General features: G+C 35.2%; 1 protein-coding gene across 1 annotated transcript in view; it reads left to right on the top strand.

The window, feature by feature from the left end:
- The window catches only part of LOC150099545 (AN1-type zinc finger protein 4-like), a 167,729-nt gene extending 154,999 nt beyond the window's left edge, over positions 1–12,730 (top strand). The window contains exon 9 of the mRNA XM_090403455.1: positions 12,595–12,730. Coding sequence (XP_090259581.1) covers positions 12,595–12,730 — 136 coding nt within the window. The remainder of the gene's footprint in view (positions 1–12,594) is intronic.
- The last annotated feature ends 13,464 nt before the right edge of the window (positions 12,731–26,194 follow it).

The following is a 26,194-nucleotide window of genomic DNA, read 5'->3' as shown; positions in this document are numbered from 1 at the left end:
AAACAACAATTTATGGATATTGATTCTAACCTTGATCACAGTAAGTCCACTGGAATGTTAAAAAAGCTATGAGCTAATACCACAAGATGTGCATACAGAAAAAGAAGCAAAAGCAGTGCAAACTATCTTGTTCATATATTTCTCTTTATTTTCTTTTTAAGTATGCTTATATGTATAAATATGAATTGGTGGTGGTGGTACTTATGAATGGAGAAGTGAGTAGCACAAGTGTAGAGAATTAGAAACAAGTGTGCAAGACAAACAGGTAGGCTTGGCATGGACTGGGGAACACAGCATATGAAAGGTTGATGTGCAAAGAGAAAGTGAATGTGTGTGTGTAGACAACAAGGGAATAGGATGGTCCAGGATGTAGGGAGAATATTTGTTGGATTGGAAGAAGGTTTCAGAATGAGTAAGGAGAAAAAGAAATGACTGAAGGAAAGTACAGAGAAGTTGCATCTAAGAAGTGATATCAGTGAAGCTTGTTATAGTTCCAGGAACTATGTTTGTACTGTATATGAATGCTAGAAGTATCAGAAACAAGGGAAATGAAATGGTTGCATTGATTGAGTTTGTTCATTCAAAAATTGTTGGAATAAGTACCTCAGTCCTAAAGATATTTTCAGATGCAATTTCAGATTTACACTTGGATAAAGGAATAAATTAAATTTATTATAGTCTAACTAAGTGCAAAATAAACTTCCAATAAGTGAGACATGGTTAGATGAGGATAACATCCTGTCAAAAATAGAGATGGAAGGTATGATGTTTTTTCATGAAGATAGAAAGGGTAAAAAGGGAGGCGAAGTGCTATTGATGATAAAAAAAGTTATGTCCAGACAAGGTAGAGATGCAAGGGAGAAAATAGGGAGAGTGGTTTTGAAGCAGTATGGCATGAGATAGAGGTGAATAGAATGAATGCTGCTATAGACCTAATAATGTGGAGGGTAGTGACCATGAAATGTATAAGCAAATTAACTAAGCAAATAGGAGAAGGGAGTGATTGTTATGGATGATTTTAATTATGGAAATATAAATTGGGATGACAAGATAGCAACTGGAAATAAAGAAAATTAATTTTTCAAGTTTTTGAGGGACAACTATCTCAGACAGTATGTAACAGAGGGTATGCAAGGATTGAGGATGTTCGATTTGATCATCTCATCAGAGGATGCCATTATAAATGAGGTGTTAAATCTCTCTCCAATTGGTGAGGGAGATTTAACACCTTGGAGTTAAATGGATGACCATGGAGTTATTACCTGGGTGTTTGATAGCTACATGAGGACTTCTGTGAGGAAAGGGTACGTGTGGAACTAAAAGACTGATGATTATGAGAAGCTCAGGAGACAGCTTGCAGCTATAGCATGGAATGAGGAGTTGGGTGGAAAGCAATTCGATTGTGCTTAGTTAATATTCAAGAACTATCAAGTACAAGCAATGTCTAAATGTATTCCAGGGATTAGAAGGTTAAATAAGGTAGGTGTGAAATGGATGAATGAAGAAATTAAGCATGCAATACAGAGAAAGAAGACATTATGGAGGCAACATAAGATGAATGCTAATAATAAATTCTATGAGGAGTACAAAGAACAGGCAAGGAAAGTGACTCATTTGGTAAAGATAGAAGATGTGCAGTATGAGCAGCAGTTAGCTAATGAAGCCCCCCCCCCCAAAAAAAAATCCTTATGGTAGAATGACATTGATTGGAGAAAATGGTATATGGACAACTGCTGTGGAGGATATAATTGAGATATTTAATGAGCAGTTCATAAAGGTCTTTCATCCATGTGAATGGAGAGTTTGAGAACAGTGGATGATGAGGAGGAGCTGCTAACTGTGAGTGAACAAGGGGTATATGTGGAATTGAGCAAATTTGATGTTAATAAATCTGTGGGACTCGATGATATATCACCATGTATTTTGAAGGAATTTTGCAAGAGAGTTGACATCTGCCTTGCCATATTTGTTTAATACGAGTCTTACATTGGGTCAAGTTCCAAAGGAGTGGAAGGAAGGCAAGATTGTACTGCTTCATAAGGGAGGCGAGAGAATTCAATCATCAAATTGTAGGCCAATCTGTGTGTCATGTATTGTGGTTAAAGAGAGGCTAGTGAGAACTGGGATCCAGAATTGGGTTAACAACAGTTGCATTATCTTTGATCAGTAACACGGATTTCCTAAAGGAAGGTGATATTTTAGTACTCTACTTATTACAGTGGAGTTCCAATGCAGCTGTCACCTTATAAGGTGACAGCTGCATTGGACGACTGAGATGGGTACATATTAGTAAACTTAGATTTTGCAAAGCCTTTTGATAGATTACCACATTATAAGTTGATAGTCAAACTGGAACAGATAGGATTGGTATATGGACAACTTCATTGGATTGGAGATTAGCTATCTCCAATCCAATGCACTACTTATCCCCTACTTATTATTTTGCCAAATAATAAGTAGGAGATTCTATGTAATAACTATTGGATGTAATGAATAGCCAGATTTGTGTACCTTAGGAAGGCCGTAAATATATGGAGGATGAGTGTGATGAATCTGCAACTTTTCGGTAGTATTAGTATCTAAGGAATACAGCAGTCCCTCAATTAATGTGCCTGATGCGTTCTTTAAAACAGGCATATTAATCGAAAACACACTATCGAATATAATAATCTATGAGAAAAAGTATAATTCGTTCCTCAAATTTCTTTTTTGACCTTTAATTTTTTTTTTTTTATAAAACAATTAGGGTATATTTCAGGACCTAGTTAAAGGAAAACCATGAAGCTGAAAGACAATAAAACATATTCAGAATATAAATTTATTATTCTACTTCTTAACAAAGAATTGAGCTAACGTAGTTTGGTGGGCATTCTGTTTCTTTTTTTTCATACAACTTGGCCTATTGCCTTTTCTACTCTTCTGCAAATTTTACTGCTTCTCTCTTCATCAGGGTCAGCATTTAAGCATTGCTGCTTAAAAACTTCGATTGTACGAAAAATATTTTGAAATTGTTTCTGTGAAATCTCTTTGGGCTTGTCAGTGATTAAATTTTATTATTATTATTAGTATTCAGGCCTCCATGTAGTCAAAAGACTCATCATGGGAGGTCCTTCCTAAGAAACACAAAGTCTATCAAGACTCATTGAGGGGAGGTCCCCCCCCCCCTAAGAAACACAAAGTCTATCATACCACTCCTTAAACTCATTCTTGTTCTCGCTTTCACCACTCCATCAGGCAATGCATTCCATGGTTCAACCACCCTCCATGCAAAAAAACCACTCCACATCCTCTTGCTCACAGTTTCCTTTCGTTAACTTCCAGGGATGGCCTCTATTCTTCAGGATCTTCCCACTGTGCATCTAAATTAACAGGTCAGAATCACTCAATTTCTCAGAATGAGATTTAATTAACTTAGATTCATTTGAAAAGCCTCTAAAATCATTTGCACAATGTGGAAGAATATGCTTCCAAATGGCTCGCATATTGCTGCTAACAGTAATTTCATTCAACTTTGTGGCTTTATAACCCCCCACTTCTTCTACAATTTTCTTCAAAATCTCTGGATAATTTGCGGCCACCTCCTTATCTGCATTTGCAGCTTAGCCTGTGATCAGAACATTATGTAACCTATTTGTCTTTTTGAAATGCTCAAACCACTCAGCATTAGCGTAGAATTCTTCTTTTCCAACATTGATAGCTCTTTCTATTAAGGTTGCAAAGAGACTTAATGCTTTTAATTTAATAAGGTCAGTGTTTAGTGGGATCTGTTTTTGGTTACAATCTTCGATCCATGTAGAAAGAAGTCTCTCTAATTCAATCATTATATTAATCACTTTGATTTCGAGTGCATGCATGATGAACTTGAAGCAGCCTTACCTTTCTCTTTGTATTCAGCAGCTTTGCTTAAAATTGCTCGCATAGTTGATTCACCCATTTTTGTGTTCTTGTCCAATCGTTGCTCTAGAACCACCTTCTTCATTTTCTTTATTATTTCAAGTTTTTCTACCAATGAGATTACTTTTCGAATCATTTTCACACTTCCACTTTTTTGCTCATTAATTCTTGTACTCATGATGAACGACTGGGAAAATACTTTAAAATAAAAACGTAAGAAAAACATTTGCAAAGGAGGCATGAGATATGATCAGCAAAATGCTGTGTAATTAGCAGATGACATAAATTTTGGCGGTAAATTTGGAACACTGTGTACATGGAAATAGTGTAGTATGACATTTAAAATAACTCTGTAAAATGTTTTAAATTGTAATTAAATTATTTCATCCTGGTGAGTGATTTTTTAAAATAGTTTGTCATAAAAAATGTATAGGAACACTAATCGAATTTGGTATAGGAAAAAAAAATGATGCACTAATCAGAGGCACATTAATCGAGGGATTGCTGTATATTTGATGTAACAATTTATTTAATTTGTTTAACTAGCTTTGCATAGGATCTCTGTCATTTATACCATAAGTGGATCTGTCAAGCAATAAAACATTGTTTGTGATTGTAGTCAGTGGTATCTATGAGTACAGTTGCATTTCCTTTGTCAGAATTCGCTATTACAGTGTTATTATTTTGGCATAAAGAATGGAGAGGTTGTAATTCAGGCAAAGAAATATTCAGAGGAGGAGGTTTAGCTTTATACAAAATCTGTGCAATCTCGTTCTGCTACTATTAGAATTGAAGAACATCAAGATTATATTCTAAAGGTTCAGGCCTTGCTTCTCATGTTATTGATAATATACACAAAGTTAATTGAAACCATACCAAGATGCTACACTACAGTAGGTTCAACTTTGATCATCTATTTTTTGAAATGTGTAAAGCCATACACACCATCCTAATCTTCATCCTATTCTAAATTTTTGGAAGTCATTGCTGTTAATTGTTATAATTTTTTATATTTTATTTATTTATTATTTTTAAATTAATTAATTATACATCGATTCCCACATCTCTGAACTCTAATAGTGTTTCCTCTTACTGGACAGCTGTAACCAAGACATGATATTATATGCATGCCGTATGACTCATTCTTGTATTCAGAATTTAAATGTTGTTGCCAGTTTTTCTGTGTTCTCCCTGAAAGAAGCTCATGATATATTGTGTGATATAGTGAGTGAGATATATAGAAGTAATAAATTATATTTAGTTTTCTCTTACATGTGTGAAGCTGTTATTCAAAAAATGTATGTCTAATGTGCATGTTTCTATTAAACAACTAGAAATAAACTTTTCATGGCTGGAACCAACATAAAAAAAAGCACTGATTTGGATACTGGATGCGTTTTTGTATATGCAACATGTCCAAGAGTCTTTTCTCCCATTGCACGTTCCCATTCTCTTTTTCTCTTCACCTTTGAGATATTAAATGAGAGTAAACCTAAAGAGTTATAGTGTCACTGTGGTTAAACTAAAAAATAAACCTCCCTCAAAAATTCAAAAAAAAAAAAAAAAACTTTCATATCTACTTAATCAACATTTGTGACATCAGTAATAGCTTAAATGACATGCATCATCATTGAGACAACCTAAAGGAATCCCAAATTTACACTACATCAGTCGATGTAGTGTAAATTTGAGATTCATCTTAACTAAATTACACCCTATAAGATTCCTTTTGCCACAAGGGAGGTGCTTGGGCACTTGTGCAATCTGCTAAGCCTTGCCAAAGGATGCCTAATCCAAAATCTCACCTTCCTGGCATTCTCTGGCTTAGGAGTTCTTTGTTATATTTGTATCATTCATCTGCTATCTTTACTGTTCCCCCAGTTTCATTCAATCCATATTCACAAACAGTAAAGTCATCTTTCTTGGTGACTTTAATTTCCACACCTGCAACTGTCTTCCTTTCTCCAATTTCACTGACCAAATTGGAAGAGAGGCAGAGATTTTTGCTAAGAAATGATCTAAAACAGATAATTCATCTTCTTAACAGAATTCCTGATGAACCTTTTCATCCATCCAACATTCTGGATCTCTTCTTAACCAGTCCTCCTTCCAAGTCTGCTGTTTGGGTGACTACTCTTAGTAATTCAGATCACAATCTTATCCAAGTTTCATCTTTGATGGAATGCCTATCCCTCAGCCATTCACAGTCTTCTGTACATTGGCACTACAACAGTACCAAGTGGGAAGACTTAAGAGACTTTTACTCCTTTCCATGTTCAGGCTACTGTTTTTATTCTTCAGATTCAAATACTTGTTGTGATCCTGTTACAGAAATAATCCATGTTGAAATGGAGTCTTTTATTCCTCATTCTGTTCAAAATTCCAACCACACACACATATATATATATATATATATATTCATTTTTCTAAATTAACTGACTTAAAAACCGAGAATTATAATACAATGACATTTATTTGAAAAAATGCAATGTTTCATCAAGAACGACTTCATCAGGCGATAAGAACATAGAAAGATATTAAAAGACACGAAACTAACATTGACACACTCTAAAGCTATACAATTATAAAGCCATAATATTCGACTGTAAATTACAGTTATTATGAGCTTGAACTACAGTCCGAGTTAAAGTTCTATTGTTGTACACCTGTGCGTGTGTGGAATCACGCGATCTCCAGTATCTAATAGTAGAGTTGAAAGAGTCAGGCAAATTATAGCTAAGATTGTTATTCATGTGAAAAGGGTCCAAGGTGATTTCTTTTGACTCGACAATGCGGCGCACTACTTCATCATGGCAGATGTGTAGGTTTGAAGTTGATGTCCAGTTTATTTCATGTTGGTGGCTTTCGTTGTTCGTGTTTATTGAAAACAGGACATGGCTTGACAGAGCAGTTGCTCTGGTTCTTTTATAAGCATTGTCTCGCTGGTGCTCTTCGAGACGTAGTAAGATAGATTTCTCTGTCTGCCCATAGTAAGGCTTTCCGCATTCACAAGTGACCTTGTATACACCTGGGAATTGTAGAAGGTTGTGAGGTTGTTTATAGTTCTTGAAGCGTGATCTTATTTTTGGCATAGTCGAGAAGCACGTTTTTATGTTAAACTTCTTTAGAATTCTACTCAGCTTTTTGGATAGTGTGCTGATATATGGCAAGACGATATGACCTTTGGAGTCGTCCTGCTACGTTGCTACGTTGACGGTGGGATAATTGGTTGTTAATATTTTTTAGAGAGTAGCCATTGTTTTTAAAGGTCCATTTAAGATGTTGTAGTTCCTTTTTCAGTTCTTCTTCATCTGACAGTACAGATCTTGCACGATTCGCTAGAGTTGATATAATACCCAACTTTTGCGCTGGATGGTGATGGGATGATGCATGCAAATATCTGTCTGTATGAGTTGGCTTTCTAAATATAGAGACTTTAATTGATTCAGGCATCTTGGTGAGTTTAACATCTAGGAAACAGATGGAACTATTTTCTTCAATCTCCATAGTCAATTTTATATCTTGATGGCAGTTGTTTAAGTGGTCGAGAAACTTGTGAAGATTCTCAGTACCATGCTCCCATATGAGGAATATATCATCCACATATCTAAGCCAAATTTTCGGTTTTAAAGTAAAAGAGGAGATTGCTTTTTGTTCAAATTCCTCGAAAAAAATGTTGGCTAACACAGGAGAGAGGGGGCTTCCCATAGCTAATCCTTTGACTTGTTTGTATAGTTTACCTTCGAATTCAAAATAGTCAGAGTATTTTGAATTTGAATCCTTCCTCATATGGGAGCATGAGATTGAAGAAAATAGTTCCATCTGTTTCCTAGATGTTAAACTCACCAAGACGCCTGAATCAATTAAAGTCTCTATATTTAGAAAGCCAACTCATACAGACAGATATTTGCATGCGTCATCCCATCACCATCCAGCGCAAAAGTTGGGTATTATATCAACTCTAGCGAATCGTGCAAGATCTGTACTGTCAGATGAAGAAGAACTGAAAAAGGAACTACAACATCTTAAATGGACCTATAAAAACAATGGCTACTCTCTAAAAAATATTAACAACCAATTATCCCACTGTCAACGTAGCAACGTAGAGACACAGGATGACTCCAAAGGTCATATCGTCTTGCCATATATCAGCACACCATCCAAAAAGCTGAGTAGAATTCTAAAGAAGTTTAACATAAAAACGTGCTTCTTGACTATGCCAAAAATAAGATCACGCTTCAAAAACTATAAACAACCTCACAACCTTCTACAATTCCCAGGTGTATACAAGGTCACTTGTGAATGCGGAAAGCCTTACTATGGGCAGACAGAGAAATCTATCTTACTACGTCTCGAAGAGCACCAGCGAGACATTGCTTATAAAAGAACCAGAGCAACTGCTCTGTCAAGCCATGTCCTGAGAGGGTGTGGAGAGTACAGACAGTGAATGAGTTTCAGGAGTGGTTTGATAGACTTTGTCTAAGATGAGCCTTGTCATTCTTTGGAGGTCCTGAATAATAATTATAATAATCACCCTAAACTATCCATAATTAAATATGAAAAGGGGAAAGAACATTATGTTTGATTCAATAAAGAGGGACAGGAAATAGTTTACTATTAGTGGTTTTAAGTAAAATGCACTGTTTTGGTCCTTATTGATATAGGTGTAAATATGTTACGAGTATAATTAAAACTAGGAACCTACCTGAAAATTGCTATTAATAGACAATCATCAGGTAACCCATAAAGGATTTATTATAGTCCTTAGTGAAAGAAGTGTAAATGTAAAATTTAGGGGTCAGCTCTGCTCACACAGAGTCCCCCTGTGTGGCTTTATAAGGTCACAGCATATGTGCATGTTATCAGAGGTCTTTGAAAAATCCAGTCCAGTGTTGTATTACAACAATCCTGTTGTAATACATAAGCTGATTGCTAATGCTTTTTTTACCATCAAAGAGAATACTGCTATTATCAACCTAGTTCTGAATCCTAGCCAATCCCTCCAATACCTTAACCACAGTCCCAAAAACACAGAATCACCTATAATAGCCTCATTCCCCACTTCTTTGTGAGGGGGGGTGGATTTTTCCCACTTTTCACTTCTTTGGGACTTGCCCTGTTGCAAAGACTAATGTTAAACAGGCATGCCATTAATTCCCTGGAGCATTCCTTCAAAATATGGTTTTAGATCTACTGCCTTATTAACAGAGCTGGCTTAACACGGTAAGTAGGCGATGCATCGCCTACTTACTGTGTCTGGGCACCTTCTTCAAGGGGCACTGAAGTGAGTGAAAAAATAAATAAAATAAAAACACATTTTAATATTAGTGCTTATTAAATGTGAATATGCACTAAATATATTGTAATAAATACTGCAACTTTTAATAACATTTAGCAAAAACTGCAAGTTGCTTTTTGCTATGTGTAGTATAGAGCTGGCAGAAGCACTAGACAAGCCGGGCGTTCACCCGGGGTGTCGCATTACAGGGGCACCCTTACGCTACTGACTTTTTTTTTTACATGTAGCGCACATTTACCATTTAGGACGTGAGGGCACATGTACCTGTAAATAACTACTCTAATTTTCTACTGGTTTGAAAGTTTTCACAGACAGTATTCAATATTATTATTTATTTTGTGACACCTCCAAGGAGTGTTAAAGACTCATCGCGGAAGCACACCTACTCTACAGCTCTTTGTCTTTGCTACTTAATCCACCAACTACAGTGAAACTGCTACTACTCGTCATCTAGACCATAGGTTCTCAAACTTTTTCGGGCCACCGCCCACTTTGCAAGACATAAATTTTGTAACGCCCCCTATTAGATGCTTATTAATAATTCGACGAGTAGCCATTACTTGTGAAGGTTCTTTGTAGATGTTGTAGTTCGTTTTTTAGCTCTTCATCATCTGACAGTGCAGATCTGGCACGATGTGCTAGAGTTGAGATGATACCCACTTTCTGTGCAGGATAGTGATGTGAGGAGGACGCATATAGGTATCTATCTGTGTGTGTAGATTTTCTAAAGATTGAGATTTTTATAGAATCAGATGTCTTAGTAAGTCTTATGTCCAGTTCAACATAAAAACCTGCTTCTCTACTCTTCCTAAACTAAGATCGATTTTAAACAAATACAAACAAGCTCACAACCATCTACAATTTCCAGGAGTGTACAAAATCATGTGACTGCAGGAAACAGTACTATGGCGAAACTGAAAAATCCATCCTCCTACATCTGGAAGAACACCAGAGAGACATTGCCTACAAAAGAACTAGGGCAAGTGTCCTGTCAAGTCATGTACTGTTTTCAGTAAACACAAATGATGAAGGCTGTCAACATGAGCTAAACTGGACAACAACTTCAAACTTTCATATATGCCATGACGAAGTAGAACGCCGCATAGTCAAATCTAAGGAAATTGTTATGGACCCTCATCATATAAATAATAACCTTAGTTATAATCTACTAGACTCTTTCAGCTCTGCTATCCAATAGTGGCACACTCGTGAAGTCAGATGCACGCAGATGCCCAACAATAGAACTTCAACACAAACTGTAGCTACAGTTCAAAGCTAACTGAATTTTATAATAGTCGTTTTTATAGTAATATAAGGTTTTTTATTTGCTTTCTATGTTCCCACACCTGAAGAAGTCAGACAATCCGATGAAACATGTTGCGTTTTGAATAAATTTAATTGTTTTTCTCGGATCTAGTCAGTATATATAAATATGAACATATCCCAATTCCGAGTTAATATTACAGATCACTATATAAATACACACACACACACACATATATACATACATACATACATACATACATACACTGCTTTGAAAGATGTCATGGGCACCATAGTGTGAGGAAAACAGCCGTGATGCCCACCTTAATAAGATGTAGGACCTCCTTTCACTGCAATGACTGTAGCAATCCTACGGGGCATACTTTCCACAAGGGTACAATAGCGATCAATGGGAATTTTGGACCATTCTTCATTATATGCCTACAGGAAGAATGGTCCAAAATTCCCATTGATCGCTATTGTGCCCTTGTGGAAAGTATGCCTCGTAGGTCCTGGACTGTTGTGGTATGGGCATCCCATGACCTCACCTGATGCCCCCATTTCATCTCATAGATTCATTAGAATTGAGATCAGGGCTCTGTTGAGGTCAGTCAAGTGTGGTGAAGCTCATGTCCACAAACCATAGTTACAGGCCTTATGACACAGGGCATTGTCTTGCTGAAAGAGACAATGATCAGTTCTGTAGAAATACAAAGTAGGAAGCATTGCATTGTCCAGAATGCTTGCATACTTCTTGGAGTTCAGTGTTTGTGGCACCACAAACAGGGATCTGAGGCCAAACCAGGAAAAACAAGACCATATAGGCATCTGCCAGAGCCATCTATCTGTGCAGTAGAGGGTGTAGCTCCATAACACAGCTTTCCAATCTTGCTTGTCCCACTATACATGCTCTTTGCACCACTGAAGATGACACTGTATGTTGGTTTGGGTAATGTAGGTCTTGCATATTGCAATCCTACCATGAAAACCCATGTTGTGAGCTTGTTCTGAATGTTTTGTGCAGATTTGTGTTCCAGTTGATGCCTAGAACTCTGCATTCAACACATTGGCCAATGAATGGCAGTTTTTACATATTACCCTTCATAGTACTCTATGGTCACATTCAGTTGACACCTTGCATTTCCATCTCAGTATGGTAATCACTGATTGTTGACCTGGGATGGCCCAATTTGCCGAACGGATAGGCCTGCAACATGGCATCCCATCACGCATCTTTCAAACTCCATCAGTACCCTTCTCACAGCCATTTCACCCAGACACAGTTGCAACGACTTGGGAGCATCACATTCCTCCAATTTATACCAGCTTCAAACATGGCTCATTACATGGCATGATACACCTTGACCAGTTAACTTCTTTCCATCCAAGCAGTGTTTATATATATATATAAAACTACCATGTTGTCAAATTACATTACAGGTGTCTGCAAGGGTTTCATTACATTCAGGGAGAGAAGAGTAAATCATTTTGAGAGACTCGTTGAAAGCCTGTTATTTTTGTGGGAGACACTGAAAAGTTGTAATCTCTCCTCAAATGCTACCTTTCAAGCAATGTTCCCTCTAATTTTTGCCATTCAGATGCACCTGAAAAACATTTAGTGCACAAGTTTCTAGTCTCGGATTCAGTGTGCGCACTAATATATTTCTCATACATCTAGCTACAGCCTGTAAAATTGCAAGCACTAAATTAATTCACTTAAATCCATGTAGCTACAAAAAGCAATCATCGTTTGCAAGAGATCACATAACTGTACTGTTTAGACAAACACTCCAAACAAATATGCCTCTGCAATTTGCTGACATCAGTGTCAGTTTATCCACAGGCTAAAAGTAACTGTTTAATACATTAAATTTGAATGGGTTAAAATAATATTGGAGTGGAGATAAGAGAAATTACTAAATAAAATAAATGACAAGCATGATTTATAATATAATTCGTTTTTATAATAATATGTTCAAAAATTGACTGTAAATTAGAAATTCTAAAAGTAGAAATTTTGTGCACTCCATTTTTGACTGATGTGCACAGTACAATGCTTTCAAGTATTTATTCTTAAATTTATTCGTAAAAGACTAGATTAAAAGTAGTTGACTGGATTTTTTTTTTCTTCCTTTTAGATGTGGGAAGAATTTCTGTGCATCGCACAGATATGCAGAATTACACCACTGCTCTTATGATTACAAAACTGAAGGACGCCGTTTATTGCAACAAAGTAATCCAGTAATTACTGCTCCAAAATTGCCCAAAATTTGACTGTTGTTGAATAGGAAGTGATTACCATTAGAGAAAATGAAAAGACTTTTATTATTAAAAGTTCATTTTATGACATTCTGCTCTTGTTTTTACATTTATTTTTGTTTTTTAAGTGCCATATGAACTTAGAAATATCTTATATATTAACAAGATGAAAGAAACAGATTACTTCTTATTTCAATCAATTTATATTATGCCAATTTTTTTGTCATCCTTATTTTATAAGATATGTTATATTCATTTCTTACCACTAAATAAATTTCAAGATTTCTTGTAATTGCTTATGAGAAGTAAGTTCTAAATGAGAGTGATCAAGAGTCATGCTCAGAATGCTGCAATGTATAATTAACTATTTTATAATAGATGTGCCAAATATGCAAATGCACCTTAACTATCAAAAATTTTATTCATTAGAAGGGGAAATTATAAATATTCTTTAAACACGCAAAAAGTGAAATCCCGATAATTTAAATGGCTCATTAAAGTTATGAGATTGGTAATATGATGGTGATAAGCTCTATCCTGAATGCAACTTATTCCAGGAATAATTATGCAGTGATCAGATAGTTTGTATTTTGACTTGCATAGATAGAATACTCCTTTGTCCTATATATGAAATATTATCAATAGAACTAAAGACGGATGTATTTAAAAAATAAAAAAATGTCAACTGAAAATGGAGAAATGTAATATGCTATCTTAACTTTATGCCTGTTGTATGGAATTTCATTAATATGCATTAGGTGATTGCTCCAACACATTCAACTAATATTAAATGGTGTGCCAAATAATTAAGGTGTGCTGAATAAGCATCTTATTATAAGGGAACTATAAGGTATTCTTTTAGTTGATTTTATTTATATTCCACATGCCAGTGTCATTTCACTATGAATTAATTATTTGAAGTTGAGAAAATATCTAAGATTAGTGCACCATGAATTTGGCTGAAAAAAATAAAAGGCAATTCAAATGCAAACAGTTTAGAACTCAGCCTTACTTAAGTCAGCAAACAAACTGTCATAAACAACAGATCCTGAACTGCTTAGCCATAGTATACTTTCCATTAGATTTCAGACCACTAATTTCCATTTTTAATGAAATTTGATTTTACTGTGTTGGTTGCTATACGTTTTTAGAATGCTTATCTATATCACTGAGAGAAATTGTTAATGAGAAAATCTCTTGGGCAGTCAGTGAACAAGAAACAGGAAAAGTTAGAATATGGCACATACCAATTCCTGGGCTATCTTTAGTTATAATGCCTGTCATCATATCTACAGAATTCAAATAGTTTCCATTTATTGAATCCGATTCTTGGTAATCGAAAATTGAAGGAAACTTTATGTGTTAAGATTATGGGGAGAGAATATTAACAAAATACAAACTTTTTGATCAGTTCTCATAAAGTGCCCACTTAAACTTGATAGTAAATTTAGTTCCAGAAAGGAAAGTAGGTAAATGTTTAATATATTTTCAGTGTAAAATACTGTACATAAACTTTCTATAGACATATGAATTTTGTTAAGAAACAAATTCATTTAATTATATATAAAAATAAGTGTCAAAGAATAGCTTTTTTTATCACGCATTTTCAACTTTTTTAAATACTAATAACCTTGTCAAAATCTTAAATACTCTATTATTGACATTTTACTTTTTCATGTACACAGAGTATCCAGATAAAATTACTTGCGATTTGTTTTATGACTCATCCTTATTGTGTTTGCTCCTGTTTCCATTATGCTGTGGATAAATTAATGTATTATACTCCTTTTTGATAATATTCCAAATAAATCTTTCATTTAAATATTATCATGTTTATTAATCCCTTTTGCTCTCGTTTTAATATTCTGAAATTAATTTGAAACTGAAGTTATGAGCTATGTATAACTAACCAAATAACTATTCTAATAAAGTTTTTTAAAATTAATTTGTTTCAATTTTCATAATTACACAGATATGATTACATATTATTGCTAATAATATTACTTAAGTCAAGTAGAGAAAGATGTTGATAAACAAAAGAAACCAGAATCCTGTGGTATCACAGCAGTAATTCCAAAGTTTGAGAATAAATCTCTCCACCATCTGAAGCTGCATTCCAGTTGCAAGAAGACAAACCATAAGACAGGAACTTTGTATCAAATTCTGTCAACTGAACTTTAGATATCAAGAACAATCACTTGTTTCCAAACATTTCCATGGTATTTGTCCAAAATTGGGTAAACAAAATCTTACAGATCAATAGTAATGGAATCCATACTGGTAATTATTAAGTTTTCTAACTTATGTAGTAATTAATAGTTAATTGATTTCTCCACTTTAAAAGAGCTTAAGTCTGAGCGAGCCTGGTTGGCTGAGTGGTTAGCGTATCCGTTCTCCAGCCAAAAGGCTGCGGTTTCAAATCCCGCCATGGGAATGGATGGTTGTGAGAATGGTGGTCGGCAGTAGATGGCGTTGGTGTAGATGATGAAGATAGTTGCGATTGGTGGAGAGAGAGCTGTAGAGTAGGTGCCCTCCCTCAATGAGTCTTTGGACACCCTGGAGGTGTTACATAATAATAATATATTTTGTTGTATATGTTGAAATATGTACTAATTTCCAAGCTGCAGAGCTCAGAAACACAATCCATCAGCAAAGCTGGAGAAATACAGAGAATTTAATGTCCAATTCGGACAACTTTTAATCTCTTTCCTCACAAAAATTAACAGAGATGGTGATTGATCTGTGTTTGGAATCATCATTGTAGGACTTCAAAGAAAAGTGAAAATGCAGGTTATCCTTCTCTGAATCATCCACATGCAAAGGAGGTAGAAAAAAAAAGAGTTAGTGAAAGGACATTAGAACGACCGACTTTTTCCTGATGGTCAACAGCACAATATTCAAATTGACTTATTAGTAAACTGAAAATCAGTGATCAACCAATCATAGTGATCATAGCTTTAACCAGGGACTAGAAAGCATGATAGCATTTACAATTATTGCAAGCTGCTACAGAATAGATAGAAAAGAAAACTTTAGATGTTGATAAAAGTTAGTTGTGATGTGTTTGATTCTTACCTTGGCACATTTCTTGGAAGAACCAACACTTAAGGGATGAGAATTTCAAGTATAACTGTGGACAAACATATCCATAATAAGAATTGTTTTCATTGATTCATTGTAATTAAGATTCAAAGATTATAAACAAATGAAGCATAGAAAATCATCCCATTTGGGAATAAAATGATTTTTGTCACCCAATATGAGATAAGCAGGATGATTTATTATTATTAAGAGGCCTAAATTGGCTTGAAAAGGCACAGTGAGTTACATGACATCTGATCTTTTCATTTCTGAGGAGAATCTCAATGTTTCTCTGATATTCAACAAATTGTAGGCTTTGGCAGGGCTAGCTACTTTTGTAGAATAACACACAAAAATCTCTCATGTTACATGGTAAAATAATTTTGGAAGAAGAAAAAACAGAAAACTGGTACTTTGCTTTACATGTAAGCATTGTTTGAGCACTTCAAGTCCAGCCTGGTTGGCTGGCCGAGTGGTTAATGTATCCGCTCTTCAGCCAAAAGGTTGCAGGTTCGAATCCCTCCATAGGCATTGCTTGTGATTGTCAGTAGATGGCGTTGGAGACAGAGTTGTAGAGTAGGTATCCTCCCTCAATGAGTCTTTGGATTCCCTGGAGGTGTCACATAATAATTACAGATTACAGAGCACAGTAATCATCTGCTTAGTGGTGCTTGGCATTTCCTCTTAAGAGCTTGAATTGTACACCTGCATACATAAATTCACTTTTTCCTTCAAGTAGAGGTGTAGGCAGATAATTTAGTTGCTGCAGAATGATGAGCTTACTCAAACTCATAATGGTATAAGACTTGCAAGATTATGTGCTACAGATTGTACATTCTTTCTTAGCTATCTTGAAAATATCTAGTCTCCCTCTTTTAGGCTAGTTTGTTAGTTGTGCTTGATTTAATACTGAGATAGCAAACACTAAGTCAAGCATGTCATGTCTGTTGTGCATGCAACAGACATGATATGCTTGATCTTGTCTGTTGCATGCAAGGTTAGCATGCAACATTTAGTTGGGGTTAGGGTTGAAATATTCCAAAGCTTTTCTCTCAGAATTTTTCAAATTCAGGGTTGCACCTCATTGCTTGATAAGATATTTTTCAACAATCACCAATAAATATATATAAGCTATATTTTACCAGAATTGAGTCATTTACTTTCCATTGCAATTAAAAATGTTTTCAGGAAAAGAAATTTAAAATCCACTGACACTAACTACAGTTTATCTGGCATTTTCTCAATTCCACTGAATTAAGCTTGATAATTGTTCAACTACTTTGTGCTATATGACAAAAAAATCAATATAATTAAAATGGATCAAAACCAGGTGTTTTTTTTTCAAACTTCAATGAAAATATGAATAGCCAACAACAAAAAAATAAAATAAAATAAACACCAATTAGTAAACTTCAAACTGACATAATAATAATGGGTTTTCAATGTTTCTAATCTATTTTCAAATATCTACTGCACAAAAATTACATACTTGCATAACATCTGAATTAGATGTGCAAAATTTTCCATTTACTAGATAAAAGTTATGATATTCAATTTTCTAAGTAGCTTCTTTTTTCCTCTGAATGAGTAATGAAACCACCACAATTTATTAAATTCTAACATTTCACTACCAGATAGACCTTGTGACATTGGGAATAATTAGCCAAAAAAAAAAAATCGTAAGCTGTTCAACTTGAAATCAGTCTAGCCTGTGCATCACGTTATATATATATATCGTTGATCATTTCTCAAGTGCTAAGTTAATTATTCACCTAGTTGAACGTCACTATATATTTATTACAAAATTTTTACTGAAGATTTCCAGACATTTTTGATTCCTATTCTGTGCCATGGGAGCATATGACTTCCCTTTCCTTTAAAAAAAAAAAAAGTGCAAATTGAACTTTTTCTTCCAAGTGAGGTAGATCCTGTTAACCAATTTATTTCTATTCAAGTATATTCAGGATTCTCTGTCTGTGGGATGAGCAAATGCTATGACTTCAGTATCCTACCTGTCTGATTTATTTATAAATATACACATACAGTTGATCTTTCACTATATATATATTTAAAGGTCTTCGTGATAATCTCAGGGAGATTGGGGGGTTTTGCACTGATATACACATACAGTTGATCTTTCACTATATATATATTTAAAGGTCTTCGTGATAATCTCAGGGAGATTGGGGGGTTTTGCACTGATAATAAACCTAGAAATATTACCAAAGTGTGTAGTATTGACACTGACTGAGGAGGGGAAATAAAAGCTGAGAGTTTAGTTAGTCATGGGACATTTGCACTTTTGTATCTTGGTGTTGTGCTATGTGATAACTTCTGGATAGCATTTCAGATTAACTTTTTTTTTTTTCTCTCGCCCAAAGATGTTAAACCTACTGTGGATGAGCTAAGGATTTCATGCAATCCAGAAATTCTGCTCTAAATATAAAACTTTTTCAAGACACTTAGGCCTCCACCAGTGAGGAAGATTGATCAATGAAATTCATCTACCACCTTAATCATAAACATGCCTGTGGCAAGGGAGGAAGGATTTGAACCAGCAAACTGTTGGCTGGAAAATAATTGTTAACTACTTGGCCATGGTTGCTATACACAACCCCGTAGAAGCAAGCATTTTGCATTAATTTGTCAAAAGAGTGGATCAATTAACACCTTAATCATGCAAGTAGTGTTCATAAAATTAAGACAGAAGATAAAGTTTAAAAGAGGGGAAAAAAAAATCAGAATAACAAATGAACAGAATGTAAGAAATAGAAATTTTCTAAGTGTTCCAAGAAGATTTATGCAAGCCTATTTGAAAAAAAGACTATGAAAAACTGAACAATGTAAATTTAGGCTAAATTGGACTTTAGATAAAGCTAACAAAGACAAGGATTTAGTTAATTTGGTTGATGGGGGGAAAAAACAGTAAAGCAGCAGCTTGTATAGCTGAAGTTTCATGGAGGAAAGTATTGATAATGTTAAATGTATTGGTCCAATACTGGATTTTAGTTCACAGCTTTACTCACCTAGGTTTTTTTTTCAGGTTATATTCAGACAAACCACTAAGTATGTGGAGAAAAAGGCTTTGACAGCATTGAACAAAACATCATCTGGGCTATACTGGAATCATACAATATTGATGCCAGGCAAATTTGTCTATTGAAAGAAATCAACACGAATGCACAGGTGGCTGTCAAGATGTGGAGCCTGGTTCGCCATTAATAGAAGCACAAAACAGGGAGATCCAATATCACCAAGTATCTTCATTTCGTACCTGGAGAGATTGGACAGAATCAGAAATGAGGACACAGGAATCTCCACTGATAGAATAAGACTCAGCCATCAGTGCTTTGCAGATGACATTGTTTTATTTGAAGATGAAATGAAACTTGAGTGAAAGATGCATAATCTAAATAGAGAAGGGAAAAGATATGGATTGAAGATGAATATAGAAAAGACAAAAACAATATTTTTTGGTGAAAGGGGGATTGAAAAAAAAGATTATTGTAGATGGAAAGGAACTTGAGAATGTGGAACAGTTTACCTATCATGGAAGTTGTATAACACATGACCTAAACTGTAAAAAAAGAAATTAAAATTAGGACCGCAAAGGCTTTAACAGTGCTAAAATCTGTGGAAAAAATTTGGAAAAGTAGAAATATCAGCTTAAAAACCAAACTAAGCATTCTTGAGATATGCATATTTAGCCGTATGTTATATGGTTGTGAAACTTGGATAATAACAAAGGAATCGGAGAGAAGAATACTGGCTTTTGTAAGAAAGCATTTTCATAAAATTTTATGAATTGGATGAACTCAGAAGATAAGACATGAAGAAATGTACAGAAGGATACAACCAAAAGAGACTGTTTCAAAAAGTCATACAAAGAAAATTAAGACTTTGGACATATTTGTAGAATGTCAAGTGACAGAAAGTTAGTCATTGGTGTTTGGCCTAATCAGCGGAACAAACGTCAGAGGTTGTCCTTCACTGTGAGTAGCTGACGATATTAAAGACTGGTGTGGGGGAGCTCTTCAAGAATTAAGTCATGCTGAAATGAATGGACGTCACTGGGACAATATAGTCAACATGGCATCAGACACCTACAGGTGCTGTGCTCATGATAGTTATAAGAATACAATGGTTAGTCACAGTTTAGGAAGCAGGTAGCATATTTAATCAAAGTTTATAGATTAAGTTCAGGACATACTTAAAACAGACAGCAGGAATTTGGTGCATTTGGCTTATACCTTCTACTAGATGGCATAATAAAAAGATAGTGAAAAAGAATGACAGAACAAACACGAGTTCATTTTTTACTATTAGGATGGAAAATATGGAATGGCTTCAGCAACCTATTTTAGAAGTGAATTTATGAGTTTAACAGCAAGGCTGTTTTAACCCTAACATGGAGGTTGAGTGGCAATCAATCACCACAGCCAATCAGAGATAGCTAGCCACCAATAGTTTTCAATAGCATCTGGTGAAGAGAGGCAAACGTGCTGCCATCTCTTGGTCCCTAATGCAATATATATTTGTCTGAAACAGTGTGGGTTCTGGAGTTTGTTGTACAAAAAAAAAATCAGTTTCCATAAGAAAAAATTCACTTTCTCCCTGCCAGAGATCAACTAATGCATAAGCAGAGTGATAGGTCAGAGGACAAGTCTCAATAGATTGCAGTATGGTGGCTGCCCTTCTAAGCACAACCAAAATCATCTGTAGATGATTTAGTGCCAACACACACCTGAATGGTGCAGTAACCCTTACACTTCTGTTGTGGTGACCTCTTCGCCAGGGCAATCACACCATGACAGCACAAAAGCAACTCTGGCTGGCATAACTTTCAATGCACGAGACAAATGGTATTGTTGCAGTAGCTAAACAGGATTCTGACTTAGAGGCGTTTAGTCATCATCCCACATTAAAAACCTAAAAATGCTCAGTTCTTAATGTTTTAGTGGTACATGAACCTGAAGTTCGGTTCATGCATTTACCACAGTAAAACCTAGCAACTATCTGCCATACTCATCACCGCTATTCGTAAGAATACAGACATATTGCTCTAAATTACTGCCAGATTGTTCAGATCAGGGCCCAATATGGATTTGGCCAGTCAAACATCAAATGATGCAATAACTTAAAGCCTAACAGTGTTTTAAGCAGAAATGGCAGGAGAAAGACCAGAGTAAATTGATGCAGTTAAGAATACTTTAGTAAAAAAAAAAAAAAAAAAATCAAATCAGAGGCCTGACAAATAAAACTGAAAGAAAATTGTCCAATTCCTTAGTATCGTCAGTATTAACATATTAATTCAACTTTTCACAGATGAAATTGCAAATTTGAAAAGTGAATGCCAATTAAAATAATTCAACAGCATGCACATTTCAACTTCAATAAAATTTAGTTTCAAACATCGTTTTTTAGTGGAGATACATGTACACTGCTCGGAAAGAAGTCCATGGACACCCTCCCCCATGGGCAAGGTGCATCATGTAATGTAACAAGTCACGTGTTTGTAGCTGGTACAAACTGGAGGGATATGATGTTCCCAAGTCAGTGCAACTGTGTCCAGGTGAAATGGCTGCAAGAAGGGAAATGACAAAGTTTGACAGAGGCATTGTGATAGGATGCCATGTTGTAGGCATATCTGTTTGACAAATTATTAAAAAATTGGACCATCCCAGGTCAACAATCATTGAGATGGATGTAAATTTGGAGTCAGCTGCAAGTGCTATCCACAGCAGACAACCCACACTTATTGAACATGACTGTAGGGTGCTATGAAGGATAATATGTAAAAACCACCATTCATTGGCCGACACGTTGAATACCAACTTCCAGGCATCGACTGGAACACTAATCTGCACAAACATTCAGAACTGAGGCTCAGAACATGGGTTTCTATGGCAGGACTGCAATATGCAAGCTATGGAGCAATGAATCATGCTACATCCTCTACTGAGCAGGACGTGTGTAGCAGATGCCTGGTGAATGTCTTTTACCAGAGTACATGACCCAAACTATAAAATTCAGAAGTGGCAGTAATGTTATGGTCCTGCTTTGGCCTCAGGCGTGTTTGTTGTGCCAAGAATACTGAACTCTGAGAGGTATCAGACCATTCTGGACAATACTTCCTTCAGAACTGACCACTGTCTCTTTCAGTAAGACAATACACCACGTCATAAGGCTGCTGCTGTAACTGTGTAGACAAATATTCATATTCACTGGAATGGCCTTACTGAACATCTGTGGAATGAACTAGAGCATCAGGTGGGGTCAAGGGACATAGGATTGCTGCAGTCATCACAGTGAAAGAAGGTCCTACATCATATTCAGGTGGGTGCCATGGTGTTTGTTCTTTAGACTGGGGTGTCTGAGGAAAAAACACCTCAGACTTTATTTACCTCACACATAAGTTAATTAATGATCAAGTGTTAAAGACTTCAAAGTTTAAATCATTACTAACAGCATAAATTTGAAAAAAATTGTTTAAGACATTTTTGTATTAAATAGAACATTTACCAATGCAAATATTCTTGTCATTTTGGTAACTTAAAAGCATGCAGATATTCACCCAGTGCTCGTTTCAAGAGTATGTTATATCACCCAAGCACACTGAATTTTATGATTATCATGTTCATATATATATATAAATTACAAGGGTGGTCTGAAATGTTCTTGGCCTAACAATGAAAAAACTGCTTTATAATTTCAAAATAATTTTTATTTTTCAACATAATCTCCCTTAAGACTAATACATTTATTCCAGCACCATTATCTCCTCCTTGTAGTGGTTCTCGGTAAGATCTGCAAAATACCCCTCTACAGCTGCAATCAACCCTTGATTCGAAGAAAAATGCTGACCAGCAAGGAAGAGTTTTAATTTTGGGAAGAGATAGAAGTCAGAGGGAGCCAAATCTGGGGAATAGGGTGGATGTTCCAACAATTCATAGTGCAGATCCCTTAATTTTCCCATTGCCAAAACACCTTTGTGGGCAGGTGCATTGTCCTGATGAAAGATAATTTTTTTTTCTTCTGCAAACCGGGTCTTTTCTCACGAATTTTTTCATCTAGTCTGATTAAAATATCAGAATATTCCCCGGTTATTGTTTTACCCTTTTTAAGATAATAAACAAAATGCCTTTAGCATCCCAAAACACTGATGCCATGACCTTTCCTGTTGATGGAATCAACTTTGTCTTCTTTGCCACTGAACAACCGACATCTGTCCACTGTTTTGACTGCTGTTTGGATTCTAGTGTGTAACGGTAAATCTCATCCATAGTAATAAATCGACGCCCAAAATCGGTTTTGTTCTTGTTAAAACGCTCCAAGAACTGTTCAGAGATTTTCATGCGAGTGCATTTTTGATCCGCTGTGAGCAACTGTGGCACCTATCTTGCGCAAAGCTTTTTCATTTGCAATTCATGCAAAATATATCCTACATGTTCTTTTGAAATGCCTACAGTCTCAGTAATTTCATGCACTTTGACTCGCCAATCATCCAATACCATATTGTGTTCATATCAATACCGTGAAATCTATTACATGTCTGATGAACACATAAGCCTATCCACACGTAATCTCAAGTGGTATGGTCACTTGAACAGAATGGGTGAGGAAAGATTAGCATAACAAGTGTTCTCTGCCAGGTTCGCAGGAAAACGACTCAGAGGAAGACCAAGATATAGGTGGATTGATACGGTACAAAGTGCCTTAGACGATAGAAATATAAGATCTGATAATGTTAGAGTCTTGACAAGTAACAGACTGATTTGGAGGAAAATTGTAGATAGGAAGTTAGTAATGATGTAAATTTTTCATGCAGTACTGTCATATCCTGTACACACCCCTTGAGGGTACATGTCAGGAATTTGATGATGATGATATATATATGGATATTTCTGAAAAGCATAACTACTACTATTATTTAGTACAATTAGTTTTGTCCACTTACTTTTTCACATAAAAATATATGTGGATATTTCTGTAACTGATAAATACAGAAGACTAGCATAACTACTATTATTTAGTACAATTAGTTTTGTCCACTTACTTTTTCACATGAAAATATATAGGGAGAAGGGAATTCAGAAAAATGTATTTGCACTAATTCAAATTAACAGTAATACATGTATAATATAATAGATTTAGTTTAATCCTTTATCCCAGTGAGAGCAAACAAAGTTTGCGCCTGAAAATATCTTCAGGACTAAATATAGTGTTGTACTATCTTATCCAGTAAGTAGTGCAACACCAAGGCAACTCGTGGCAAAGGTGGAGCAAGCTACCAGGCACTTCTAACCCAGTATCTCCCATAATGCAAAACACATTTCCTATGTGGATATGTATACTGTTATGCATTAAAGGGATTGGCCATCTACCCAGACTAGTTTCGACCTTTATTGAGGTCTCTTCAGTGGGAGCCAGGCCCAGAGCTGGAGATACCAGGCAGAAGCAGTAGCAAGTCATCTGTGCCTATGGGAGTTGCCAAAAGGTTTATCACCTTTTTTAAAAATTACTCTGGATTTAGAGAAAGATGTTGAAAATTTATTTATCACTAGGTTAGACTATAATAGATTTAGTTTAATCCTTTATCCCAGTGAGATTAGTCCTGAAGATATTTTCAGGCGCAAACTTTGTTTGCTCTCACTGGGATAAAGGATTAAACTAAATCTATTATAGTCTAACCTAGTGATAAATAAATTTTCAGTAATACATGTAGTTGGTTCTGTTATCAGTTTCCTTTCGTTAATCAGTCACCAACAAAAATGTATTTATATTGATGGAAACTTTCTTGGCAGTTAGACATGCATGTGAGTTCGGAAAAATGCATAACTTTGTAAGCTTATAGCAGAATCTTTTGATTAAAAATTTTTCATGTGAACACAGGACAGGGAACAGGGACTGAATTTTACAAAAAAAAAAAAAAAAAAAAAAGGTTAAGTTCTGAACAGCAAAAAAGTAAGAATAAGCTGGCGCTTAACCTAGAAAAGAGTTTTATCAAGGATTTACGACAATTTCTCAAAAAACATCATCCTTTGTCTATACACAAGTGTATATATATATAGTCACAACCTTACAACAAATCAAAATTTGCTTATTCAGTTTATTAAGCTATTGCAGTTTGTCTGCTGAATTCAGTAATCCAGGATTGGTGTATGTTTATGAATTTTGCAGTGGAAGGGGTTTCTGAATATTAGTAATATTTTACAAATCAAAGAATTCCAAGTGTTGGCCATCAAAAATTCTAAGAGCAAAACATTTCCTATCAACTGTATTTCATCTGAGCAAGATATCTTGAACATGATGTGGCTATATGAATAAACACTTCAGCAACACATAGCATAAATATACATGAAGGATTTCCATATCTCCTTGGTGGTCTATATGCAAGAGTATGCAGAACATATGGAAGTGTTCCATCCATATCACAAAATAGCATGTTTATCAATCTGAACCTATGTATTATGCCCAATAGGAATTCTATAATTGGATCAACATAAAACGTAGTATATCTGATATGTCAATCTGAACCTATGTATTATGCCCAATAGGAATTCTATAATTGGATCAACATAAAACGTAGTATATCTGATATGAAGCTCAATTGGTAAGAAACAGTAAATCTTCATGATACTAAGAAATCATTTTCACATGGCTTGATTGTTTAGTGGAGTATCCTAAGTTAGTTCTATGGTTCATTTATTTCTGAGTGTTATCTAAGAATTCTTGCTCTTAGAAATATCTTGGGCTGCATGACATACTTCCAACACAATGGAGTCTCTCTGCATTTTCCTGGTGCAGTAAATATAGAAAACATTTCTATATTAGCCACCAAGATCTTTTGAGTTTTTTTTGTGTGAGGTACGAATGAAAAAGCTGGTATACCAAAGCAAAGTAGAAACACATTGCTCAATTGCATTTTGGATACTGCAGCCTAATGCATGCTATACCAAGCTCGTGAGGCTATGTTCCTCCTTACCCACCACTAAAAAAAATAAAATAAAAAACAAGCAAACACGAAAACAAAAATAAGCATAAAAACAGTTCTAGTAATAATTTAAAATAGAAATTTAGAAAAATTTATTCCAACTTTAATTGAACATTACTTGCTACTAGACTGCTTTCTGGTTAAAATAAATAAAAAATCTTTAATTTATAACAGTTATGTCAGCAAAAATTAGAGAAAGGAGGCCAGGTACACTGTAAATAGTGCTGTACAAAATAAGTCAACAAGAGCACAGGATGTAAGGAATATTAATGACTTTCCTCTTTTTAAGAAGGCATAACTAATGGCATTTTGAACCATTTACAATACTGTTATTGCATATCATTATACGATTTGGCTGATTTTAAGTAATTGTTTCAAAGTTGTTTTATAGCAGGGATGGCCAA

The sequence above is a fragment of the Typopeltis vanoorti genome, chromosome 14, assembly GCF_054136105.1.
Source record: "Typopeltis vanoorti isolate ZY-2024b chromosome 14, IOZ_Tvanoo_1.0, whole genome shotgun sequence".
Classification (NCBI taxonomy): Eukaryota; Metazoa; Arthropoda; class Arachnida; order Uropygi; family Thelyphonidae; genus Typopeltis; species Typopeltis vanoorti.
The sequence above is the reverse complement of the archived record's forward strand: the minus strand, read 5'-3'. Positions and strand labels throughout refer to the sequence as shown.